A 26,096-nucleotide genomic window follows, 5' to 3' on the forward strand; every position below is an offset into this window, starting at 1 on the left:
AAATGCCTCATATCAGTTTCTGGAAGCAAATAACTGTTTATCTGATACTTCATCACTGATTGTACACAGAGTAAGGATGCTCCCAAAGACCAACTATAACATTAAAAAAAAAGCCATCCAGGCTCCTGAGGAAGTCAATCAGGAACCTGTTTTGCTGCTCTGAATGATGCCTATTGAGGGAGACAGCTTTGGGAAAATAGCTTCACGGAACTGAAGCAAGCTTTCTGTGAAAGCCCTCCTTGGTAAATCATAGAATTCATACATTTAGCCACGCAAACAAATATCTTTGAATGTTAACAAAACCAAAATCAATACACTAAACAATACACAGACTACTAACTGCAACAAAACCTTAACATTCAAATACTTCTTTCCTGGAGAAACAGGGCTACTGATAAAAAAACAAAACACAACACCAAAAAAACTAACAAACCACCTACAGCCATACAAATAATTTATACCAACTGGCAGACATTTGAGAGAGATTTCACTTTCACCTGCATTAAGCAGTGCTACAATTTTGTAATGATTGTTTTGAAATGACCATATTCTTCCCGTACAGATTTGTTATGAACTGGAAATGTGCCTATTACCTAGCTATTCGAACAACAACCAAACACAAACCAGTGTTAAGTTGTAGTTTTGGCATACCAGTTCTGAGAGATTTGAAGACAGAAGTGGAAGAAAACGCATATAACTTATAAGTGGCTATATAGTAACAATTCTCTAACTTTTATGACCAGCACGTTAAAGGAAAGGAGGGGCACTGAGTCTGTAGATAGCAACTACAAGAGCAAAAGCAAAGGACAAGGAGGAAAAAGCTTCCTGTGATATTACAATTTCACCATTGTTCATTTATTATTACTACTTTTATTTTTTTTAAAGTACCACCATAGTCTGCCAAAATCACATTTTCATTTTTCAAAGTATTACAAGTTTCATATAACAGTTTTCGTACTTCTTTGAATTTTCCAAGATGTGCACAAACCTCTCTGCCTTCTTTATATAACTTATTTGCTTCATGTGCCGCAGCAGCAACCTGCTGGCTTTTCATCTGGCTCAACTTGCTATCTGGATTTCGTAATCTTGTGAGCATTCGTGTCGAACCTGGCGTGCCTTTTCCTGCGCCTGGAGAATCACTTCTTTCACCAATAGATTTCTCTCCTGCCCAGGGAAAAAAAAAAAAAAAGGCTTTTGAAACCAACTTAAAAACTGGAAATATTCTATTGCTGTTTGTGAGTTATAAAGTGAAAAGAAAGGATGTATAAAATGGAGGTTAGACACACTATTATTACCTGTGTCCTCTGAAGTCTGGGATCCCCTCTCTGCATTTTCAGCATCGTCAGGCGTCTTAATGGAGTCATTCTGCCCAGAGGCCAGCTCACTACAGTTGCTGTTTCCAACATCTGAGTGCAGAGGTGCAGCAGATGCACTGCTACTGTTGCTAGGAATCATCTGACCAGTTTCTTCTACAAAAGAACAACCTCATTTTTAGTTTTTCTTTCTGAGTTTTAAATTTTTCATTTAAAAAGTCAGATGAACATCTTTTGCTGAACTGGAGAGAAATACCCATAAAATATTAATTCCTTCCAGAGCATTGTATCCATGAAAGTTTGGGGTTTTTTTTGGTTGTTTTGAGTAGTTTCAACTTTCACAGCTCTGAAGAACTGAAATTCCTACTTGGATGAAATATGCAATATGTTTTAAATACATGACACTTCTGTTCCCTAGAGATGCACAAACCCTCTACCGAGACTTTGTTTTGTTTCTAGAATACAGATTTCATGAAATCTGGTGTTTCTGCAGCCTCTGTGACATTATCTCTTTTGATCTCCTTGTGCTTTGGCTGTTCCTCAAAGCATACACCTTCCAGTTCCCCTGCAGTTTTCCACCGAGCCTCTGTCTCTTCTTCAGTACATTAATGCTGAGGAATCCCACAGGTTTCGGTTCAACTGGCATCACTCTATCTAAACTCCTCCTCCACAAATACAAAATTTCAGCCTCTTTCCTACAATCTGATGGGTTTAGATGTTGCTTCAAGCTCAGTAACACAAATAGGTTCTCGGTCCCCAGTTGCCCTTGTTACTGCCTGTCTTGACAGCTGCCACCTCACTTGCTGCCAAGAACAAGCCCCCATTCCTCAAAACAGCAATGTCACCTTGATTTTGTGCAAAAGATAAACAGCTTAGCTGTTTTAAAAAATACAAGATATTTCTGTTTCTAGAACTCTTCCAAAACATCAGGGATTCTGTTGCTATTAAGAAAGGTGACAAAATAAAACCTCCTTTTTGTGAAATATTCACTCCTGGGAGAAAGATGATTAGGTACCTAGTCTGGGATTCTTAGAAGATCCTTAACCTGAAGGTACCTTGATTTCTGGCTGTGCCAAGTAGGTGGCCACCACTGTTTGATCCATTTTCCTTTATACTAAGAGGAAAAGTGGAACCATTTGTGGTGCCTGCTGTACAGAGGAGGGTAGGAATACCCAAACTAAACCCTTAATCATATCCAAATTGCATCTAACAAGGACGGTGACAGACCTTCTCATCCAGCTTTGCATTTTACTCTTACTTTTCTCCCCAGCAGGGGCAGCTGCCTCACTGATACTGGTTCAGTATCTCTCTCTCTCTCAAATGAGAGTCTCAAACTGAAATTTCATAACAGGAACACAAGTATCACTATGAATATAGTAAGTTAGACTTGAGGAAGAACCCTCTCCACACACACATTTTCCTACAAAAAAAGCCCACAAATTTAAAAATAATCTAGAAGCTTTCAAGGAGAAAAATACCTGTGAAAGTAAAATAAAGAAATAACAATAAATAAATAAGTGAATCTTCAAAATAAAATATGAACCCATAAATGGGTCTGGAGAAAAGTTACAGGATATGTATCTTTTCCACTACAGCTCTATACAGTTATTTTAACTTAAATACCTTCCTTAGGGAAGAGGAGGCTGAGGGGGGAAACTTATCAATGCTCATCCATATCTAAAGGGGGGTGTCAGGAGGGTGGGCCCAGAGCCTTCTCAGTGGTGTCCAGTGACAGGACTGGGGGCACTGGCCATCAACTGGAAAACAGAAGGTTCAACCTGAACACGAGGAAACCTTCTTCCCTGCGAGGGTGACAGAGCCCTGACCAGGCTGCCCAGAGAGGGGGGGAGTCTCCTTCCCTGGAGACTTTCCAAAGCCCCTGGGCTTGTTCCTGTGGGATCTGCTCTGGGGGATCCTGCTCTGGCAGGGGGGTTGGACTAGATGGTCTCTAGAGGTCCCTTCCACTCTGTGAATCTGTCAGTCTATGAAAATGGAATGAAGAATACAAGAACAGGAAAAAATATTTGGTCAAATATCTAAAATGCCTGCCTTTTGTCCCATGCACTAGGACATTGGAATCATCTCCCCAGGAAAGAGGTGGATTCCCCAACATCGGCCACTGAAAAGATTTGGCTGGACACGGTGCTGGGCTGTCTTGTCTAGAGTGTGCTTTTGCACAGTCTTGAGGTCCCAAACAACCTGGTATTCTATGATTCTGTGACATTTTCTGTATTCAAAGAGTGTATTATGAGAACTCTAGATTACGCATTAATCTTAACTTTTCATTTTCTCCTATTAACAAAGTTTATTACAAGGTTTGGATGCATTCACATTTGCAAGAACTGCAATCTGTACTGAATGGAGAACCATTTCTGTAGGAGAGAAAATGTTTATTTCCACTTTTTGAAACAAAACACATTGAGTATGGCTCTGTCACGGATTAGAATGTTTAGATTTTTAGGAACTAAAAAATAAAACTGATAATTTTAACAGTAATCGGATGTTTATAATAACATTTGGTTATGTAGTAAGGCCTGTAATACAATATAATTCTAAACGTACTATAAAGTCATTCTAAAATAGTACACTGATAATGTATGTTACACCTAAGCAAGTCCCATTTATTCCTAAATCTGAAGTGTCAGGGGTTTTTTAATTAGTTTATGTTACTACTTTTGATTCACTGACATAGCAGAACAAAACACATTAATATACAACAGCCACTGTGCTTATAATTCTGAAATCTGTTTAAAATTACTAGCAAGACAATTTTCATCTTGACATTTCAGTGCAACAGTTTACTCACGTGAATGAAAACACCTGGTTTGTTAGTAATTTACACAGTAAATCAGAGGTTAAAATAACAAACAAGCCAGCAGCAAATTAGAATTTGAAATAAACTTTGATAAGATGCTAACAATCATTATGGATCACTATGGAAAAATAAAATATACAGAAAGTAGAACATAAAAGCTTAGCCACAGTCGTCTTTGTAAGGCATGGAAACGAATGCTAATGTCACAGAGGACCACGGATTTCAAGCACTAGGTTGCAAGAAAATTAACTTTGAAATGTTAATGTCAACGTAGCAGTAAAGGATGGCACTGCAAGCAAACAGCATGAGTGACATACGCTGTGAATGGTTTTAGTGGACAAATCAGATAGAAAAACTTAAGATTCTCCAAATTACAGAGGCATTGGTAACAGTGCCTTCTGTACCTGAGAGTTCCTGAGGGAGCTCTGATGCCACCTTCTTCTCTGCCACGTTGTTGCTATCAAGGGTTTCTGACTGACAACCCATTGCGTTCTTCCCTTCAGAGCAACTAATCTCTCCTGCAGAAGGATTTGTGCTGTTGTCATCAGAGCTTGATGTCACAGAGTTACTTTTATCCCCAACGACTGTTGCCTCTATAGTGAAACGCACAACAAAACTTTAGGGATATTCTTCAGTATGTCTTAGGATGTCATTTGGCATCATCCATAGAAAGCAACTTGAGCAGCTTTGCTTGTGTGTTTGACAACGCTGAAAAACACTGAGCTTTCTCCTTTCCTCTTTTTCCCTTATGAAATAGTAATGTCTCAGAATCCAACCACAAACTAATTCTGATGAGGAAAACAATGTTAAAAATGATGTAATATCGCTTACTAGAAACACATTGATCCCTACCTGTTAGTGCCACCTGTACCTCAAGTTGAGATATCTCCAAGCAAGCTGTATTTAACTCAAAAAGTAGGAAAATTGGTGAAATTACTTAAGAAAAACTATTAGAATATACAACCACAAAGGATCACCTATTACTTAAAAAATAACTTATAGAATCATACAAAACCCCACATAATCACATTAACACTTGAAGAAATGTTAGGATCTTCAGTTAAGATTCACGTTAACCAAGTTTTAAAGCACAGCCATAGTTTCTTTACCTTCTGTTTTCACTTTTTCCTCATCTTGCTCAGTGGATGTTTCCTCAGTCTTATCTTGGTCTCCAAATTCTTCCTTGCCTCTCTCAGGATCTGTCTGGTCATTATCAACATCACTTTTGGCCTTTTCGCCTTCATCATCTGCTGCGTTTTTATCTTCCACTATTTCCCCTTTTCTTGCTCTGATAATGTCCAAAATTTCTTCTACAATAGAAAGTATGTTTTCATCAATAAATAAGAAACCACCACCTACAGAGCCACCAAGCAGAACTAACATGACATAAACACCTCTTCTTTTGAATGAGACGAAAGGTAACATCCAACTTCTTACCACTTTTTCCCCACTTAGAATAAACAATTCCAAATATTTAAACATTGATTTCTCAGAATTATGCATTTATACAGCAATGATGATGACTTAAATCCTTTTCTAATCTTCATCTCTTCCCCAGAACCAAAGTTCAAACCCTCACAGATTTATATTACTATTTATTGTTCCAAGGTAGATAAATTAAGTTGATGGAGAACTGCAGGAGATATGCATTCTTCCACAGTTTCCATAATATTGGAGCTCTCATATTTTTGCTACTCCAACTCCCATTGGATTGTTAAATGTTTATGAAGAGTTTCAATATATAATATATAAAAAGACAGTACATCAAGAAACACTTGACAGTTAACACATTCCAACACCCGGAATGATCGCCACCTGGCACACCCTAAGCATATTAAGAATCCAAATCATTCAGGACATCCTGGAATACATGATTCCTAGTCCTACAGGAAGTCAGCACTACGTAGTTACGCTGGTACACCTGTATGATGCTTCTCCATCAACTTCTATAAACTTCTTACAATAAAATAAATGCAGATTAGGATTTGATGCGAAGCGCAACATCTATTCCCATTAAACAAAGTGTTCTTACCATTTGCTGCACAAAGGAAAGACTTGTTGTTGCCCCTGGCTTTATTAGTAAGGTCTTCTGTCACATCCATGTGCCGATGAATTTCTTCACGCATTTCTTCCAGAGTTTTGCATAGATCAGCTTCCCAGTAATCTTTGTCTAGGCATTCAATTAACTCTGCCAGCTGTATCTTTGTGCTATAGTACCAGATTTTCTTATCTTTCTCACTTTCTGAATCTTCCTCTCTGTAAAAGTATTAAAAGTTATTAATTCTAAAATACCTGGACAAATGATAAAAATTAGTATCAACCTACCTTTTGCAGAGAACTATTGTATGCCAGAACCTGAATGTGAATAAACAAATCACATGAGGACACTCATATGTACCCAGTTCAGTACCCAAATATTCCTTTCCCATGTCTCTCCCTTTTTTCATCCCCTCAGAAGTTCTCATGACAACTTCCTTGGGAAAGAGAGTTTGTCCAATTTGGCAACAAGGTTTATTCTTCTTTATATTTACTTTTACTGTAACCAGTAGTCTGCTACTAAGTCTCAAACAACTTGCAATGAAAGAGGGTATGGCTCCAGAATCATTAAGGGCTGTGATTCTGACTGCATGCTTGGCAAAGAGCAAGCATAGGATATTCAAAGCAGAGAATGTCACATTCATACAACATTTTGTATTAGCATCAGTACGGCATTCACCTGAGAGCACCAGTAAGGGACAAACAAATCATAATACCACCCTTTAAAAACATCAAGGGACTTCACATTTTTTATCTGGGGTAGTCCATGACACCACGAGCCTAGACAGAACTACTGGAGAACCAGTGTCAAAAGCATCTCAGCGGGGCCACCAGACTCCAGTGTGTGTGCTCCATAAATACCCCAGGAGGGTCTCCCCGAGCGCTGGAGAGCGTAAGGACAATGCTGCAAGTGGTTCTGAAGAAGGCTGCTTGACTTGTTAGGTCCTGTTCAGCAGCAGCAGCCAGACTCAGGCTGGCTGTGGGCAGGACCACTCATTTCCGCAACACACCCTAGTGCTCCCAAAACTCTGAACACCGACCGGTACGGGGCGACGGTGACTTATCAGCCTGGCCTTCACACGTGGGAGAGGAGCTAAACTACTGCTACGCTTGCACTACCTGCAAAAGCATTACCGACCTATGGCTCACTAATAATCCTGACCCAAATCGCGGATAGGAATGGAAAGCTGACTGTAGCTTGAAAGATCTACCCCTCTAAGGTTTGTTGTGCGTTCCATCTACTGGCTGCCTCCACATGGCTTACACATTAAAGATAGTAAAAATTGCCCTCAGGTATTCAGAAAGTCAAACAACCAAGGTAACTTGATCATCATCTATCGTCCACATCGTATTTATGAAACAACAGCCGCATTCGCAACTCAGAGTACCACTAAAATAAGGTGGTTACGGAGTTAATATTAATCTAAATATTACTCTAAATTGAACAACTAATTTGTCACAACCATTAGTACAAACCAGACTTTTGGTTCTGATAACACTTGGTGCACTGCAAAGAAATACTATCATTTCTCTCATAAAGGCCTTTGCTCATGAAAAGTGACAAATTCTACTTTACCCATTGACTCCTTTAGGCTTCCAGTAACTTTCCACTAGTTTTAACATGTTAGCATGGCTACGTCTGACAAGTTTTCTCTGAAAACAGCTCATTTCAGGAAGACTGCCCACATACGATACGACACATCAGAATAACAGCTGAATAGCGACAATCATTTGACTCTATGGAATATTCTATGCCTGTAGACTTCCATGTTAAGGAAAAATCATTATTTAAACCTTATTTCCTCCAAACCAAGGAAGTTATCTACTAACAATAATAGGAATGGCAGCACCTTGATAATTGTTTCTGAACAAAAGCCATGGAAAAGGAAAATAAAGGCAAACACCCAAAAACTAAGATGGAAGGGGAGATGAAAATGCAATAATACAGCTTTACACAGCAACGGGAAAGAAAAAGATTAAACAAAATGCTTAACTAAAAAGAATACATACTTTCCCTGTCAAATGTTCAATGGAAGTGGCGAGAGCAAGACACAGGCAGTTGTAAGGCTGCTCTGCTCGTCCCAAACGTGACTGCAGAATAAAATGCTGTCGCTAAGCTTATACTTAAATATATTTCTTAGCTCACCAAAAAGGGAACTTTAACTTTTCATATTGAACTCCTGGCTCATTACACAATTATCTGCTAGACAGCTATGCCATTTGTACATCATCTTATATGACCTAGATGTGCAACAGTGTGAACACTTTAAACAGTCTCATTCCATGAAGCAAGGCTATGCTAGTACCCATTTGCCAGAGGAGGCATACAAGCCCTGCTTGAATTTCAGTGGTGATCATCCAAGTGTCGTCATCTTTTTCCATTCTCTCCATGCCTTTAGAAAATCTGAAAGTGCTACAGCTACGCTAATGCCTCCAGGATGCATATGCATGTCACCTGAAAATCCAAAGAAGCATCTGTCTTTTCCTTTCCCATCAGTTCTTCCTGTTCAAGTGTTACAAGGTTCCATTGGACTGAAAAGCAATTAGCTTCTATCTTCAGTTTCCCTATCTAACTCAAGAAAAAGCCTTCAGTACCAGTAGAGGTATGCTGTATTGCAGGCCAATAAAACCCAGAAGCCCACTGTAAAGAATCAAGACAACAGACCACAAAGAGAGTGTATTCTGCAGAAGGCAACTAGAGCTAATTAAGCTTTCAATGTGTGATTTAAGTCCTACCCATTAAAGCACTGCTAAGATAATAATCTAGAAATGGACAATGAGGTTACCCAAGAGTATTTTATTTCCCTTCTACTTCATTTATATAAGGTTTTGAGCATGGAGACTCTCTGGCATTGAAGGCTACCACAACCTTAGCAGGAGAAGTTCAGGAATTGCTCATCACCAACTCACTAAGAGTCAAAGAACTACCACAGACAGCATTCCATGTGATCCAATGGCAAAGTCAGTTAAGATTTACATTAACGGTTAAAAGATTTAAGCTAACTTTCCTTGAACACAATCTTGCGTTGTCTAAAGGGACACTACACTTTCAAGAAATCATAAAAAGAAGATGGAAAAATGACCGCTATTGTTCCGCTCTGACACACCAGTCAGATTTGCCAGCTTGGTGCTGGACAGGGCTGCTTAGTCTCAAAGGACCTCAATAGATTCACATACATTAAGTGAGGCCAAACAGGGGAGAAAAGAAGCACACTAATATTTCCTACCTCTTTCAGCCTCCTCTGCTCCCAGGAACTATTCACTGGCAGGGTTAGAGGCAAGTTTCAAGACTTACAAAAATGACAAGACAGGAGATGTTAGAAACTTTCAGGTAAAGCAGAGACACCCCTTCCTGAATCCATGCTGATAGAGACCGAAGAATTTAGTAAATTGCTTAATCTATTCAAAGGAATATCTAAAACATCTTTAATTAATTGGAAAAAATAGAGGAGGACCCATTAAGAACATAACAACCCTAGTAAAACTTGGAAAAAACACCCCAAAACAAACCTGAAACTGTTTTTAACCATTGAGGAAAAAACATACAACTCAGGAATAACCATTTGTGTCTTATTTCTGCTATCAAAATTAAAGCCAAACAATGTTTCCTTATTGTCCTTCACAGAGATTTGACAAATCCAATACATCTCAATATTTCTAGGAAGATAACTGGTTAAAACACTGCAGCAGTTTACTATGAGAATGCCAGTCCAAGTCCTAAATTTCCTGCCTTGTTAACTTGCAGAAATAACCTTCAAAAGCAAAACAAATGCAACTGACCCAGACACATCATCCTAAATTTGTTAAAGCGCTTGAAACACACACTCAGTCCACTTTTCCATCTTTGTAAAACAGAACTGTTGAAGAGAACACACAATGATTGGCTTAAACAAGGCTTATTACCCTCAGCAAGTGATGAGTGTGGAAATAAAAATACCAGTGAACAAACCTACAAAACCCTTTAGAAGATGGGAAAACCAGTAAAACGTCCCCAAAAAACCCTTTGAAAAACAACAAAACAAAAGCCAGAATTTACAATTTCAGTCTCTAATCCCCCAGGGCAAGATTTCAAATTGTTATTTGTGCAGATTATTTTTAGATTATTTTTAGTTAGTTAGCACTGAAATACTTGATCACATGCCATTGGTGAACACACTCTTTTCATTTTAATAAAGTTGCTATGATAATATCATTTCATGAATCTCAGGATTTAACACTTGGCAGTTATCCCTGGGGTTATCTTTTAGTTATCCAAGATATCAGGTGTGGTTTGATCTTGTTCTGTATGCATAAGTGGAATGGTTGGGTCTGTAATACAGCATACTTACTCGATCTAAAGGCCATAAAAACTGAGAGGGCCGAGTTTAATATCTATGTGAAGTATTAAAGCTGTATTTCCCTGGAATTAAGTTATGTAGTAAATACTTTTGTCCCCTTATGAAGTGCCTTTTGCATAAAGTTTTAAGGTGCATTATCCATAAAATTAATATTGCAAAGTTCAATGAAAAGTCTAGCGGAATTGGCGGATTCGGCACATCCCACAGCGCACTGTCAGTACTGCTGCTGCAGGTCTACCAGGCCAACTGTCCTGTCCATCTGACTTCCAATTCCACCAGAGGGATTTGAAAAATCTTTAACGCAAACCAGATACTTCAGAGAGAACTTGTTTGGGAAGCATGCCCAGGTGCACTGACACTTGCAGAAGGTGTGATATCTAATGGCAACAGGAAGGATAGGGATGAGCAGATAAAGAATCTTTCAACCTACATGATCCACGTGAGAAGAATAGGAAAGAAAGTCAGAAAACAAGTAATGGACAATAAACTGCATTTCTTCTTGCCTTTGTAAACATAAAAATATTTTTCTATTTATATTTTGAAATATTTTAATCCCTAAAAAAACCCAGTAAAATGGAAAATCCAAGAAAAATTTTCCTTTTGCTGTATTGTTTACAGTTCTCATCCATTTTAATTTGAAATGGAATACTGATGTACTTTCTCTTTAAATAAACTCCAATTATGATACAAAACTTACATTCATAAAACTTATGATTTCTGAAACCAATAATTTTGCCCACTCACCTCTAAGAGGAATGCAAAATTATTTAAAAGAAAAATCAATCAATTTAACCTTTGAGGATGTCTTTTCTAATGCAGTTAAATGTACTACCAATGTGGTAGAGGAAGAACTTTCACATGCGTAGATTTCAAAGGATCAAATAGTAGCTGCCTGATTTATTTTAGTTTAAAATATGTTCAAGTACTGCCTGTATCAAAACCTTCTGAATGCCATTGGGGAAAAAACCCCGTCTTTCGACAGGGTTTGAAAGAGTTTGAAAGGAAAAGATACAAGAACCATGCACAGAGACTATGTGTGAGTTATTAAAGCACAGGTAACTAGAGCGAGAAGAGTATCAGGTACATGTCCTTCACAACCAGGCTTTTTGTGAAAATTTTCCTTTTCTGGAAGCAGAAGGTAGAAAATTACATATGAGGCAATGGAAAAATTAGGATATCAACAGCTTCAGGCTGACCATTGCATCCAAACCATCTGAATGATACACCACATACTGCACAGCATGTGACTGAATATAAACAGAGAGTATTGAAAAAAAAGAGTATAAAAGGTTCCCTGCATTTTTAAAATGATTACTTGACACTAATGTGGTATTTATAACCCGAGGAAACTAAAAATAATCAAACATGGACCCTTTTACAAGTCTGAAAGAAGATGACAGGAATAAAGGGCAGCAATAATTAACACTTAGAGCATCAGCTAACAATACACTAGAGAAGGCACTATATTTTAAAGGACTAAAGCAAGTCCTTGGAAGTGTCTTGTTTGCAGCATGTAACACCATCAGCAGTCCTCACAATCCCTGTTAAAGACACTGGCTAATACCTTCACATTCACTGTAACTGGTTTTGTATGAAGTTCTGTTAAGGTAGCCAGCTGTGGCTTATTTTCTCCATAATACTGAATGGAAAACTATCGCGAGAAATCTAGTAAAACCTCTTTAGTTTTCCTAAATTAACAATACCCATAATTTCACTTAAATACTATTTCCCTTCCATTACAAGAACAATTACATAAGAAGAGGCTTTTATAAGAAAAACTAGTCTTTAGCCATTTTCCTGTGGAAGAAGTCTAAGATTCAACTTTTCAGGTAAAAAAGCAGAGCACAGTGTCCTCACTAACAAGAGTTTGATTATTAATAATACTCTGAGATACATTAGTACCTCCAAACCAACCAGGAACAGGAAATTGTGTGAAACATGGAAAGTAGATCGCTTGAAGACAGGCATTTCTTGCTATTTACACCAGTGTTCACACGCAACATTATCTGCATTTCTAGTTAATAGCTATGGTGAGCTGTTATTTTTGAGTGCTTTGAATGCCTTGGCCTTAAAGGCAGACCATCAAAGTAGTACCACTACCTAACAGTCCAACACTACCCAAGCCGGTGATAGTATACCAAAACTAGTGCCACATACACTCCGTGATCACAAAGGGAGTTACTACTGTTCAATAATTTTTACAAGAAACTGGAGAGTTCTCATTAAAATTCCCTTTCTTTTCCTCACTTTCATGGTTTTAGGCAGATTAAAATTAAGACAGTCTTTTCCCCTTTTTCTACACAGGTGATATTTATTGTGGAGAAAATTGATGGGGTAATTACATCACCTTTAAAAATGTACTTTCACAACAGCAAGCAATGGTCTTATATCTAAAGGAAGAACAAATTTAAGATGGCAGCAGCAACTTACAAGACATATTAGAAATGCATTCAATACAATATTACAGTTCAGAAAATACCAAATGATTAGTTTACTTACATAATGATTCTTCTGTTCAGGAACCAATATTTTCGTCTATGCCTGTCATATCCAATAGGTTCATGTCGAATGTATGGTTTATTTTTTTGGATTTCAGCAACACAGTCAGTTACTCCAGGCACCTTATGTGCTACGCAGACCTCACACTGCCATTCATCTTCTGGAACCTCTTCAAGAGGTGGTTTCACACACTCCAAATGGTACACAGCTGAGCAAGTTTCACAGCAAAGCAAATCCCCAAGTTTGTGACAAACCCTACAATGATCATCATACTGAATAACACCTTCTGACATTAACTCTTCACGTGCAATGTTTGTTGTAAGAAACTGATCCACTAAGAACTGCAGAACTTTGATTTTATTCTCTACTGGTCCATAAGGATAGTCCTCTGTCTCTTGGTAAGGAAGAACATGATGGTATTCCTTGTCACTCTCACAATATACCCGCAGAACCTCTGGCCACGTCATTCCATCTATGAAATACAAAGTGGAATTAACGCTATCTTTGAGGTCAGCAGGTCCAAAGGTAGTATTTGAAGTGTCTTCTTCACGTAAAACTGCTTTTAAAAGCACTATATGCATCTCTGCCATAAGTGTGCACTGCTCTTGACTTACCAGAGCAGCACAGAAGTCCTCAAAACGAAAAGGAGAGAGGCGTAAAACAGTGCCAAAGTTCCTTAGTACCTCATAGATGGCAATAACATTCATTATATGCTCACTAGGCACCATTAAGTCCTCTGAGGATTTAGGAAACTCCAAGGGTGGGATATCTTTTTCTTCCAATATTGGAGAACGAGGACGATGCACTCTTTGTCTTCTCCTACCTGGAATAAAAAACAACAGTAAGAACGTTGCCGTTCACAGGTCAACATGTTTAAACTTCTATCATCAAACTTCCTAAACTATTACAAAGTAAGGATTCACACCTTCACGGTTACACAAATGTAATAATTCAGATTATTATCTTATACTTTAATTAACAGTATGAAAATACACAAGATATCTGAAGTTTTGCTTTAGACACTCAGGGCAGGTGCATTTCCCACATAATATACAGCTACTGGATCTTTCAAATGACACCTAGCACTTTAATTGTTTAAATTAGTTTGAAAGACAGGTATTTCCCTTGGCCAAAATACTAATTTAGAAATTTCTCATTTTTATTCAGCATGACTAGTTTATTATTCCTTCTTGGAATCTTAACTTTCAACTTGAAGAATCAAGCTTCAAACAACAGCTATTTTGTATTAAAATACTGCAGGCTGTTCTCCTATTCAGCAATACTCTACAGGAAGGATCATTTCAAGCAGATGTCTTAGGACATCGATTTCAACCAAATTAAAATACAAAAGAGAACCTAATCACTTTTCCCGTTGCTTTCTAACTAGACTATTCTCCCTGGATACCTACAAGCCACAAGCAAAAGTTAAATGTGATGTTTTATGAAAATCCTTCAGGAACTCCCTACTAAAAAAGAATCCCCCAAACCCACTAAAAACACCACCAAAAAAACCCCAAAACAACAAACAACCACCACAGCCATGCTTCAATAACGGAGGAGAGAGCGCCACAGAATGAGAAGGAGGTAGAACTATGGAAGGTCAACCTAACACTTTTTTCACTAACGTGAAGTGCTGTTTCACTACCTAAAAGACACTGAGCATAATTAATTGTCTCAGATTCTAATTCAGATGAAATGACACACTTTCTTCCCTTTAATTCCACTGACCTTGATGCTAAGCAGAAGGAAAACCAGAAGAGGAAAGTTTCTGTAGGTTGTGTATTAGATCAATGAGATATATCAGTATCAATCTGCTGTCAAAATAAGGAAAGCGTAGCCAGCTACGTGCTGCTATGCTGCAGACACCAATGAAAGTATCAGGATGTGCTCATTAAAACTATTTTTTTCCCCTCCCTTAAACAGGAATTGAATCAAGTTTAGACAATCTTATAAACGAATTGTAAACCATCATCTTGGTTTAAAACCAAGAACTGTTCAACAACTACGTATCATAATTCTCCACAGAGAAGTGGTGGGCAGGATGCATTTTATTCTCAGAGAAAATCCAAAGGAAAAATGAAGTTGGCCACAACAGCAATTTCACATGCACACTTTAATCAACAGTGACGTGTATTATGCGCTGTGTATTCCAAGGCTGAATAGTGACACAACCAGTATTCTGGAATATTAAACTTCACATTAATAATTTCTTGATCAAACTCAGTGATTAACAGACACCACCACCACCCCAAAGTGGTCCAAGAAAATGATGAGAGAAAGTTCCCGTCACCTTGGACGTCACCAGTAACAGGAAATGGTTCTCTGTAGCATTTGTTCAACCAAAACTACTCCCTCCAATACATCCATAAATACAGGAAATATGTCTAATGGGAGTGGGGAAAAAACCACTTGCTAAGGCAGGCAGATACTCAAAGACAGACCACGCTGAACCTGAACACACCATCATTAAAACTTTAACGCTTTGAAAAGGAAAACAAAAAAATTACCAAAGAGAAGCGCTACCTTTAAGAAACATCTTGATGCACAACAGAGTTTCCCCAAACGATTCCATAAGAAAAACAAATCAATCAGAGCTAGGACGGCAAGATGACCCCAGATACATCTCTCCCTCTCAAACCATAGAGAACGAAATCTTATGCAACGAATTCCACACTATGAAACAACACAGAAGATGAACTGCCAAATGTTTCCATTGCAGAAGTGATGGGTCAACATCATCTGCATATAAAAATAAATCTCCCATTTTAGTTAAGTTTGAGTTCTGACTGGAAAATGAAAGAATGCTAGTATGACTGTCTTCCAATACGCTTCTGCACAAATCAGTGGAAAATGTTTAATCATGGCAAACACACAAAAACACAGGAGTTTCACAGCCAGGCTCAAAGCAAGCATTCTTAAGCTAGAAATATCTAGATTAAATCCAAGTTTTCTACCATCAGGATCCAAAATCATGTATTCATAAATCAGATTTGGTTTAATTAAAAGACCCCAAAGGAAAACACACACCTGTGCACACTCAGAGTAAACTACTCTAGGGTCCAGAGGTCCTTCAGTACTGCAGGACAGTGTAGGACCAGCCCTAGCAGGTGGTCACGCAAGACAACAGTGCAGAACAGATATTCTGAAATCACTAATAGTCTTTGCAGAGCCCACGTATCACAAAAAGCTGGCAGAGCTGTAAACCAGGATTCTTTTCAGCGTTTGCAACAGTAGCAGAAAAACACATCTGTCACACTGTAACGCCATAAAAGAAACAGCCCTTCAAGAAAGCAAGCAGAAGAGCGATAACCCTGGTTTACCTAAATTAATCACAAGTGACAAACTCCCCCCGTAATTTCAGGCAAAGATAAACTAGAATGAAGGAACACTGCTGGAAGAAGCCAAGACTTCTTATTTCTTCTTATTTGTTGAGATTTTCTACTCAGAGAAAAAAAATCATAGTTGTTCTATGCATTATTTTTGTCCTTCACTGGAAAAAAACCCAACTCCCATACACCATCTTTGTTGACGTCTCCTTCACAAGAGACATTTGTGACATCAACCTAACAGGAGAGCAACACAAGAACTTCACAACAAGGCATTCCTAACATTGCCTTGAAAAGTTCTCTAGCACTTCCTCTTAAAAAGAAAGCGTATTGGTACAATCCGAGGCCTAGAATAAACGTGCTGTCAGGACACGAACTATGTCACAATACCACAATACAGAATTCTACTTTGGTGCAAGTACAACATAACCGTGTGGTTGCTTATTCACGCTACTCTTCATATTCTATTTAAATCTATTTACATATTTTCATGTTTGCTTTGGTATAAGGAACAGAAATGGCACAAGAATTGTAAAACTATTAATTAGGCAGTAAGGAGAACCATACTGCATTATGAGATGCATGCTCCACTTGTCCAGGGCTTTGTGCTATGCCTCACGGTCCGCAGCACAGTCACTACACGGTACCACTCAGCACTCCCGAACCACACCGTGAATCTCACCCCGCACTCCAAGAGGGCACATCATTTCTCTTCCTGGGTACTGAACTGCTTTGTACAGTTCTGTACTGCATACACTATGGTTTCCACAGCTAAAAGTAAAATACAGGAAAGTACTGAAAGATGCAGAATATTTTAGAAAGAAAGGGTACCCAGACATGGCTTCCTTCACAGGTAACTTTCACATCTTTCTACATTGTTGATTTTTTTTCTTTCCAATTACACTTTCAATTTGTTATTGCTATTTGCTGTACACCCAGGTGGAACTGACCTTGAAACGTAGAGCTTTGAAGAACCACAAAGCATGATTTGGAAATTCAGAAATTCCAAACACTTTGTGCTTAACCGTATTATTGTTTGATGCATAAATGCAATCTCAAGAAACACTCCAGATCTCTTCAAAAAACAAACAGAAGCTCTGCAAACCAACAATACCATACAGTCTAATCCCTGGTGAAAGAGATCTTAAAGCATTCTAGGTGGCTGCTGAACTTAAATTAAAAGTGTAGGCCAGTGGAATAGGAGATATTGGTACCTAAAGTGCTATAGTCTCTGTTTTGAGCTGAAATTTTTTGTATTCTACTGGTTAGGTGGCTAAGCCCCTCCCTTGTCACTGGCTCAGACAGCTGAAGAAAGGCTTTTTTGCCTCCAAATAAGGCTCTTGGGTTGTTTGCAATTCTGATAATAACAATTTCTTCATTGCTAATTATCTGCTGTGTTCTGACATCCCATACAGCTCACACTATATGGAAGCAGTTCCAACTTCTGTGAAGGTTTCTGGAAGATCACACTTCACGTTCATCCAACTGTTCTTCATACAAACAGAAAAATCCCTCAAACTTTTAAAAATGTTTTCCTTCAGTAAACATATCCAACTTTTCAAGCTCTTCCATTTCAAGGAAAATCTTTTCCACAAGACAAAATGGTCCAAGGCCTGAATTTGGCATTCACTGGCACATAAAAATATAAAAATACACACACACACCCCCCAGCCAACTTTGGTCTCTTTGAACATTTGTATGTTCAAAGTATTTTATTTAACTTTTCATTACTTCAGAGATTCTAGTATTTAACAACTTCCCCCCCACATCCCTTCTTGTTGTCATTTGTCATGGATTTTGCCCTCCACAGGGAATTTTGAGTGCTCTCTGTGAGACAAAGTGTTAACTGAAATGTAATTTAACTGATTTAAAAAACAGTCAATTTAACAACCTCACTTTAAATACCTGAGAGAAGTGCAAGCTTGTGCAGACTGTACATTGATGATTACGCAGTAACAAACATTTATTTTGGTTTGGGACACTACAGATGTGCCTTACATAAACATGTATTTGAAATAATATATGGAAGTGAAAGACTATAGCAAGCTCAGTGCACTGACCACATCGAGCAGTCAACAGAATCACATTGTTGCTCTATTAACTTTGTATTACTACCTCACCTACTGCCACTGATATTTTTCATTTCTCTTGGTACAGTTTAAATAACTCTGGATAAATAATGTTTATGCTTTGCCCTGAATAATTTGTGGAAATCTCTTCTAGTAGCAGCAGGTTTTTTGGTTGTAAGTAGAAAATGCAACACGCGCTACTTTGTCTAAACCCAAAAACTTCAAGAGGATTGCAGAGCAGGTGTACTAGCAGAATTAATCCTGCTTTAAGCACCACCCACCACCACCTGACTGGCTAGACTTTAAACTGAAGGTAGATGTATTTATTCTCAATTTTAAAAAGTCAATTTACTCACATTAAAGTTTCAAAAAATGGGCTCAAGTTTTATTACACATAAATTGTATACTTCTAAAATTGTTTTCTGCATATTAACCAAATCTCTGAATCTAATTCTACCTTCAACTTTGAGCCAGTACAAAGAAGAAAAAAAAGTCCACTTCTACGCCATTCAAATTCCATAGCTTTATTTGGAAGGATAAATTGATCTGCCAATAGCCTCCTGATGCCATGATTGGCCTATTTACAGGATCCAGATCATCTTGAGTGTCTCAGCGTTATACTTCTATCGAGCATAAACACCTTCTAAATCGCATTCCTTCACTAGTTGTCTCCCAAAGTGATCAAGTAGTCCACAGAGGTTGCCTCTCCCTATTTTGAATTCTCTAGCTGAAGAGCTGCCTGTAATTAAGATTAAAGAGTAAACAATTTTATTCACCTGGCACATTTAATTATAGTTATTGATAATTATAGTCCACACTTACCATAATCTATTAAAATCATTTATATTACAAATATTTAAGCAAAACACTAATGATATGTGAAATAAAATGAAGTTACTGAAGTAACAGGCTGAGCACACAAAACCAGAATTTACTGAAGCACTTCCAGAGCCCAACCCTTGCTTTATTAATTTAATTTCCATCTATCCAACCTATTTGGTTCCAATGCTGAACCTTCAAAATTTAGAAATGGAGTTTAAAAGGACCAAAAAGCATGTCTCCATTTTCATTCACAGACTGAAAGAAGAAAAGGGGAGGTCACATCTATTCTTTAACTCTTTTCCACAGGAGGATATGGAACTTAAAAATACTTCAACATCTTTAACATATCTTCTGGCTTATGTAGACAGTTTTAATACAGAGTTTTTGAATTAACTGTCTACATCAGTGTCCAGAATGCAGAAAGGTTGTACCGTGACCAAGTACGACTTTCACAGGCTTTGTGTTGTATTCCAATTACCATACACATGTAGCCTAACAAAAAATCACTAAAATCCCCTTTTGCCTTGTCTCACTTACATCCCTTCACTCCAGATGCAGTACTAGTAAACACAGCCTTTCAGCCCGACGTGTTTCAGTGGACTGGTGGATAGAGATCCTACGTAACAAATAGTCTGCCAGAGCCACTGTCTGGTTTCAACAGGGAGAGTGGCAGCTACACTGGTATGACCTGAAAAATAAACACTAGTTCCAACATTTCTGGATTAGAAAGCTCAGAACTGGTCTCATTTTGCTTCTCTAAAAACTTGCTCTTTCTCAGCACTTGGGCGCTAAGACTCCAGTTTACAATTCCTGTTCAGAGTGCAGTGGAGAGGACAAACTTGATGGAGTAGAGGGGAGGGAAAAGACAGACCAAGGAGTTTCAGACACTGCAGTCACCTGTCACAGGAGGGGGAAAAAATTCAAAACATGAACACCCCCCTAGCCCACTCCACAAAACTGACCCCGCCAAGTGAAAAACCTTTCCATTTTCCCCCAGTAAGAGATTAATTTTGGGCTACAAGTTCCACAAGTCAAGTCAAACTACCCTACTCTTACATAAAAGTCCATCTTTAGTAAAACAGAACTGGGCTGGCTTTGTCTTCCAGCTCATGAGTCACTACAGAAACTTCTCAGCATAAAGACCAATTGGCAGTTATATGATGTCCTGGAAGCACAAGTCGTCCTTAGAGAAGATGCCCTCTCTTATGTTTGCCTTCCTCCTGGAAATGCTGGCTTTTGACTACCCTCTTAAACTCACTAAGACAGTCCTATTTTTGTTTGGTTTTAATAAACATAGAAGAATCAGACATTTGCTGTCCCATATTGAATGAGAATGTACAGCAACACACAAGTTCTTGCTAGATATCGCTAAGAAAACTAAAAACCACTGATGAAAATGTGTAGGAAAACAGTTTTTGTGGGTTTTTTTCCTTTTTTTCCCCCCACACTTCCACAGCAGAATGCATAAACTGGATACAAACACGTTTGTCACAGCAATATCCAAACTGGTTCCTTAATTAAAAGTCAACCTCTTGGGAGAGTGTTTGCTCAGCTTACACCAAAGAAGAAAAAGCAGTAAAATTAATCAGTTTAACATAAAATAAGAATATATTATGAAAAGCAGTACCAAAATAGAAAATTCTAAATCTTTTTCTTGGGATGGGCCAAAATTAAAAGCTCTAACTTACACAAACCACTTTTTCCCCTTCTAAAAATCCTAACATGACAATAAACATGTTTCTAATATTCTCAAGTCAGTCTCTTCCAGAAATATTTTCTGGAAGAGTAAGTTGCATTTGTAACTGCTCATAAGCACAGCTCCAATCTCAGTATTGCTCTGCAACCATCATACCAAACCCAATTTATTTATATTGCCTGGAAAAAGAAAACACAACCACAAACCAGATTAAACTTAAAATCTAAACTGACATTAAAAATTAGACATTCCAAACAGGACAAAAGCTTTGGAAGTTGAAGCACAAATGCAAAAATAACCTGTTTCTACACTAGATCCTGAGAGCATCTTCCTGAGAGGACTTGTAAGGCAGAAATTGTCAACATCTTCTCCTAAGCTGAGTCTGACTGCTGCTTTGCCTTGTACAAAACTAGGTCTTTATGTTATTTTAAAACTGTTTTAAAACTTTTGGCTCTTTATTTTTTCAGTCTGTACACCTGTACTCTTCTAAATAAAACAGGCTTCTTGGCTGATTTTACATTAAGAATTTCACTTCTCAACATCATGGCCATCAGGAGACTCTCAGAAGGAGCCAGGAATACAACTCCCCACATTCTTAGGCATCATTTTAATGTTTTGATAACTAAAGCAAAACAAGTGGCAGATGAGACCCCACATCATCATTCTGAGAAGTGCTCAGTCACAGCCCTTTTGTGCCTAGAGCTCAGCACAAAAAAACAAAAGTCCCACTAATATAATGATTTTCAGGAACATTCTGACAGACAATTCCTTAGTCGGGACACACTGAAGGTAAATGGTAACAATTTCAGAACTTAGTGAGCCCTGAGAGCCAGCCCCAATCTACTTAAACCCACATTTATTCACGTATGCCAGTTCTGCGTAATGCGATGGTCAACTATGGAATTTTACTGTAGAGCTACAAAACAGGGTTTTCACAATTAGCTCACCTGCAGCACATCAGATTATTCTGCCTTCTATGACAAACACTCTTTGACAATGGCACGGTATTTGCTGTACAGAGCTGCGACCAATGCTCTCTTCAGACAAACTGCAAATTTGTCAACGCAACAGAATTAGCCACAGATTTACTCCTTTGGCCTTCTTTGCTAAGACTCTACATTTTTCATGAATGGCATGATGAACTACCAGTAGTTCCTCTGGAGTAACAAAGTTCAGATTACTAAATGGTAAAGCCAGAGCATGCCAAATTTAACGTAGCAAACAGAGTACCCTTGGCAAGATGTCTGGGAAGCTGGTAAATCTTCTTACATGACAGACAAGAGAGGCTGCTGTCTGACTGTTGTATCTCAGTGACTCCACTCAAACAATTCTTCAAGAGCATGAAAATGTTTTAAGACATAAAATTACTACAGACACACAAAATGCAGCACCTCATTTCCAGTTAAATTCTTTCACTCTGAAGATCAAAGCACGCTGGTTAACATGTGATGGTCAATCACTGTAAATGCTCAGACCAGCAAAACCCATCTAAAAATTGTATTTAATGTATTTTAAGATAAATCTTTTGGCTCACAACTCCGCTGTTGTACATTTACTTGTCAGATAGACTCATGAGTACTATAGCCAAAATCTAGATGTATAGCTCTTCCTAAAACTAGTTTTCCAAGTTTTTGATGAAGAAAATCAAGAAACGGGAAAAAAAAATGAAGGACTTCTAGGCATCTTGATTAAATCCTTCTTTTAAAATTTTGCAACACATGGCAAATACTTGGTATCTATAATGCAACTGTGACAAACCTAAGGCAGAACTTACAGCTGACAGGTACTGGCAAAAATGTTTAGTGATACAAGATACATTGGATACCTATCCTAAAAGTACACCTACCTTCTGGGGATACAAAGGGATGAGAGAGAAGGGACATTACACACACAAACAAAAACCCTCTACCAGAAGTCTGTCCAGCAGAAGGAAAAGCCATTATGCCATATGCACTCAGACAATAAGCTTTCACTGTACCATTAATAAGCGTTGTATCGAAGGCATTTTGCCATTTGTAAGATTTTGCTTCTTTAAACACTTTAATAATATATTAAAAATGTACTCCTATATGCAAGTTCAAGATGTATTGTAAACTCCCCATCAGAGGACAACAACTGAGCCTTTCTTGGCTAGAGACAGTGCACTGTGATCTTTGAACTCATTGTTCAATGTAAATGTGAAAAAACTCTAAAAAGCCTGTCACCCATGGAAGTGGGACGTGATTTACATGCAAAATCTTGGTTGGTAGGAGAGTTTGTTTGGGATTGCAATTTTTCAATACCTCGCTCTCAAAAAATCAACTCTTCAGCCCCTAAAACTACATCCTGAAAGTGGCAGTAATCCAGGCTGCACGTGACTGAGGGAGGGTAAGTAGGGAAGTTCATCATCTCTCCTAGCAGAAAAATCCCAGCGGCACCACACCGTTCTGTCGGGCACAGAGGAGACACTCCTGCAAGCCCTCCCGTTAACCACGGGAACTCTGTCACTGTACGTTACACTCTGGTTTGAAGACACATAGGAGAAAGGAAAAAACCCTAAACCACAGCTAAAGACCAAGTCTGGCTCAGCATGCACCTGAGTCAGAGAGCGCTGGAGCCCAATGAAGGAACTCGGAAGACAGAGAGACACTGAGGGGAGGTGAATCTTCTCATTGCCTATTAACGCTGTTGTAACATCAAGCATCAGTTCCTGAATTAAGATGATTTCAGTTAGTACCACCACTGTGTAGCAGTGCTCACAATGTAGATACTTGTTCAGCAGAAACAAGACACAAACTGAGCTGATGGGATGAGAAGTTTGTACTTTCTTTGCAAAAGGGAAACAGCAGGTCCGGGAGAGAGGGAAGGAGGGAAGACGACCTTTAGGCAAATACTGAACTAAGGAGAACAGTAAATTGACAAAATAACAACGTAGCTGCTTTGACTATCAAACGCTCAGTATTGAAAAAAAAGGCACATGAAAAGAAGGAAAATGCTTACACTTAAACTTATCTTTAACAATTAACTGAGGTACCTGAGCAAGTGAGAAATAAACACTTAAATTATCAAAATGGTTTCTGATACACCTAAAACCTGTCTACGCTTGCACAACAATGCCCACAGCGGTATCTTGTTATCTGCCAAAACACTTAAGTACATTTCAGAAGCCGAATACACCCCTACTGTGCAGAACTCAGTTTAAACCTGGATGCTCAGGTAAAATATATTTTACTGACCTAGTCAATTAAAATAGTAAAAATATTCTTTCCCTGACAAAAGCACTCCCCAAAAAGTAACAAAAATTAAAGTTACCACAACTAAGTAGAATATGAAGAGTTAAAAGTCAAGAGTGCTTTAGGTTTTTTTCTTCTATGAAGTCAGACCTCAGTCTTTAAAGTAATAAATTTTCAAAAAATTCAGTTTGATTGCAGGACATCTCTGCAACAGCTAAACTAACACCTTACAAAAATTATATCTAAATTAAATTAATGTATTAGTGTATGTACTTACTTTGATTCATTTAAGTTCCCAAGCATATGGATATAGATTAAAATATATAGATATATACAGTTTTTTAAAGAACTATTATGAAGCCACATAATGAGCTCATACCATTAACTGACCAAAGTAAAACCAAATTACATTTCATAGCCACTACTTAACCCTTTTAAAAAGTTGTCAGCTAACTGCTCAAAACTACACCCCTTTTTTAATTAAGGTGCAATGCATTTACACAAACAACCTGTTCCTCCCCCTTCCAAAGTGGCCGAATACTTGTACAACAGCAGTGTGTTACTCTGTAGCCCAAAGAGGAAACATCACTAGGTTATCCCTAAGTTTAACTATTCTCCTCGTTCAGAGACTTAAAAAAAAAAAAATCCTAAGCTTGATCTCCATTCTGGAATGAATTAAAGTAAATTCAAAGTGCTTAAGTTTACATAAAAGATTTTTTGAAGCTTGAAACCGACATGGTTAATGAACTAACTAAGGACAAACAGAAGTGCAGGTCTTAAAAATCTGAGCCCAAATTTGCCACTAGAGCTTAAAAAAACATCACAAAGATGTTTAACAAGTTTTAACCCCAACATGAGTTTTAAAGGTTGCCATATCTTAAGATAAATGCAGTATTTAAACCCAAGACTTTTGACTCAACCTCCACCTTTTAATCCTGGTGTTTAACTAAAACTAGGCTTACACCCTGGCAGTGAGGCCCTGTGCACTTTTCCCCAAACTATAACAATGCAATCTCCATTTTGAACAATGCACCTCATTTCCCTCCTTGGAAAGCTAGTTTTGCCTTAAAGCCAGTATATGCTGGATCCAGTTATACCTCTGATTTCAAGAGCCTGAAAATTTTCAGTGTTTATGGTTGTTGGGTTTTTTTTTAAGCCACTTCAAATTGCATGTGCTTCCTTTCCTTTAACATCAAGTTATATTTGCAATCACAAGCCATTCTTTCCTATAAATATTGGAAAGGATCTCTTTGCAAGGCACACATCTCATTTCCCTTGTTTCTAAATATTAAGTGAACGCTCCATACACTTTTGACATTGTTTACACATGTTCTGGTGTATCATGCATTTCTGCAGTCACCAGAATCTCCAAGCATATTTGCAAAGCATCCCCTTGTTAGCGCATGGGCTGCCCTCCCTCCCTCCCTCCTCTCAGCGCATGTGTTTGTAAGCATCTTCCAGTGTTCCCTGCATCCCTGGGGTTGCCAGTCGTTAATTTGCATACCCCTCTCTCCCCGTGAGTGCTTGCAGGCATCCCTTACACACACGCATGGGAGGAAGAATGCGTGCGGAGTGTATGTGCAAACCTAGAGGGAGCATGTGGGGTGCCCTCGACTGGTTTTAGTTCATCCCACTGACTCTCTACCTGGGGTGCTGCTGTAGGTGCTGTGGCTCCTGAAGCTGCTCTCAGTGCAATAACTGGCATCGTCCTCGTCCTCCATCTCTTCAGGGTAGTCAGAGTCGTCGTCGTCGTCCTCCTCCTCCATTATCTCCTCCTCCTCTTCCTCCTCGGACTGCTGGTTATCCTCGGGGTCTCCCTCCTCTTCCTCCTCGGACACCATGCTCTCCTCCTCCTCTTCGCTCTCATGATCGTCGTACACCACTTTGCTGATGCTCCTCCTGGACGAGGCAGCCCTGCCTTGGCTGTTGCAGCTGCCTCCTCCGCCTCCTCCCCCTGCGCCTCCAGCCCC

At 38.6% G+C, this 26,096-nt stretch overlaps 1 protein-coding gene across 1 annotated transcript in view; it reads right to left on the reverse strand.

Moving 5' to 3' along the window:
* LOC104503614 (nucleosome-remodeling factor subunit BPTF-like) overlaps positions 1-25,877 on the reverse strand; it is a gene marked incomplete at its 3' end in the record, with an annotated part of 38,973 nt that extends 13,096 nt beyond the window's left edge. The window contains exons 1-7 of the mRNA XM_010158628.1: positions 25,772-25,877; positions 13,002-13,824; positions 6,161-6,384; positions 5,238-5,438; positions 4,533-4,721; positions 1,296-1,469; positions 989-1,164 (exon numbers count right to left, since the gene is read on the reverse strand). Of these exons, the coding sequence (XP_010156930.1) occupies positions 989-1,164; positions 1,296-1,469; positions 4,533-4,721; positions 5,238-5,438; positions 6,161-6,384; positions 13,002-13,824; positions 25,772-25,847 (1,863 nt within the window). The remainder of the gene's footprint in view (positions 1-988; positions 1,165-1,295; positions 1,470-4,532; positions 4,722-5,237; positions 5,439-6,160; positions 6,385-13,001; positions 13,825-25,771) is intronic.
* Positions 25,878-26,096: the final 219 nt, after the last annotated feature.

The sequence above is a fragment of the Eurypyga helias genome, unplaced genomic scaffold, assembly GCF_000690775.1.
Source record: "Eurypyga helias isolate BGI_N326 unplaced genomic scaffold, ASM69077v1 scaffold44589, whole genome shotgun sequence".
NCBI classification, from domain to species: Eukaryota; Metazoa; Chordata; class Aves; order Eurypygiformes; family Eurypygidae; genus Eurypyga; species Eurypyga helias.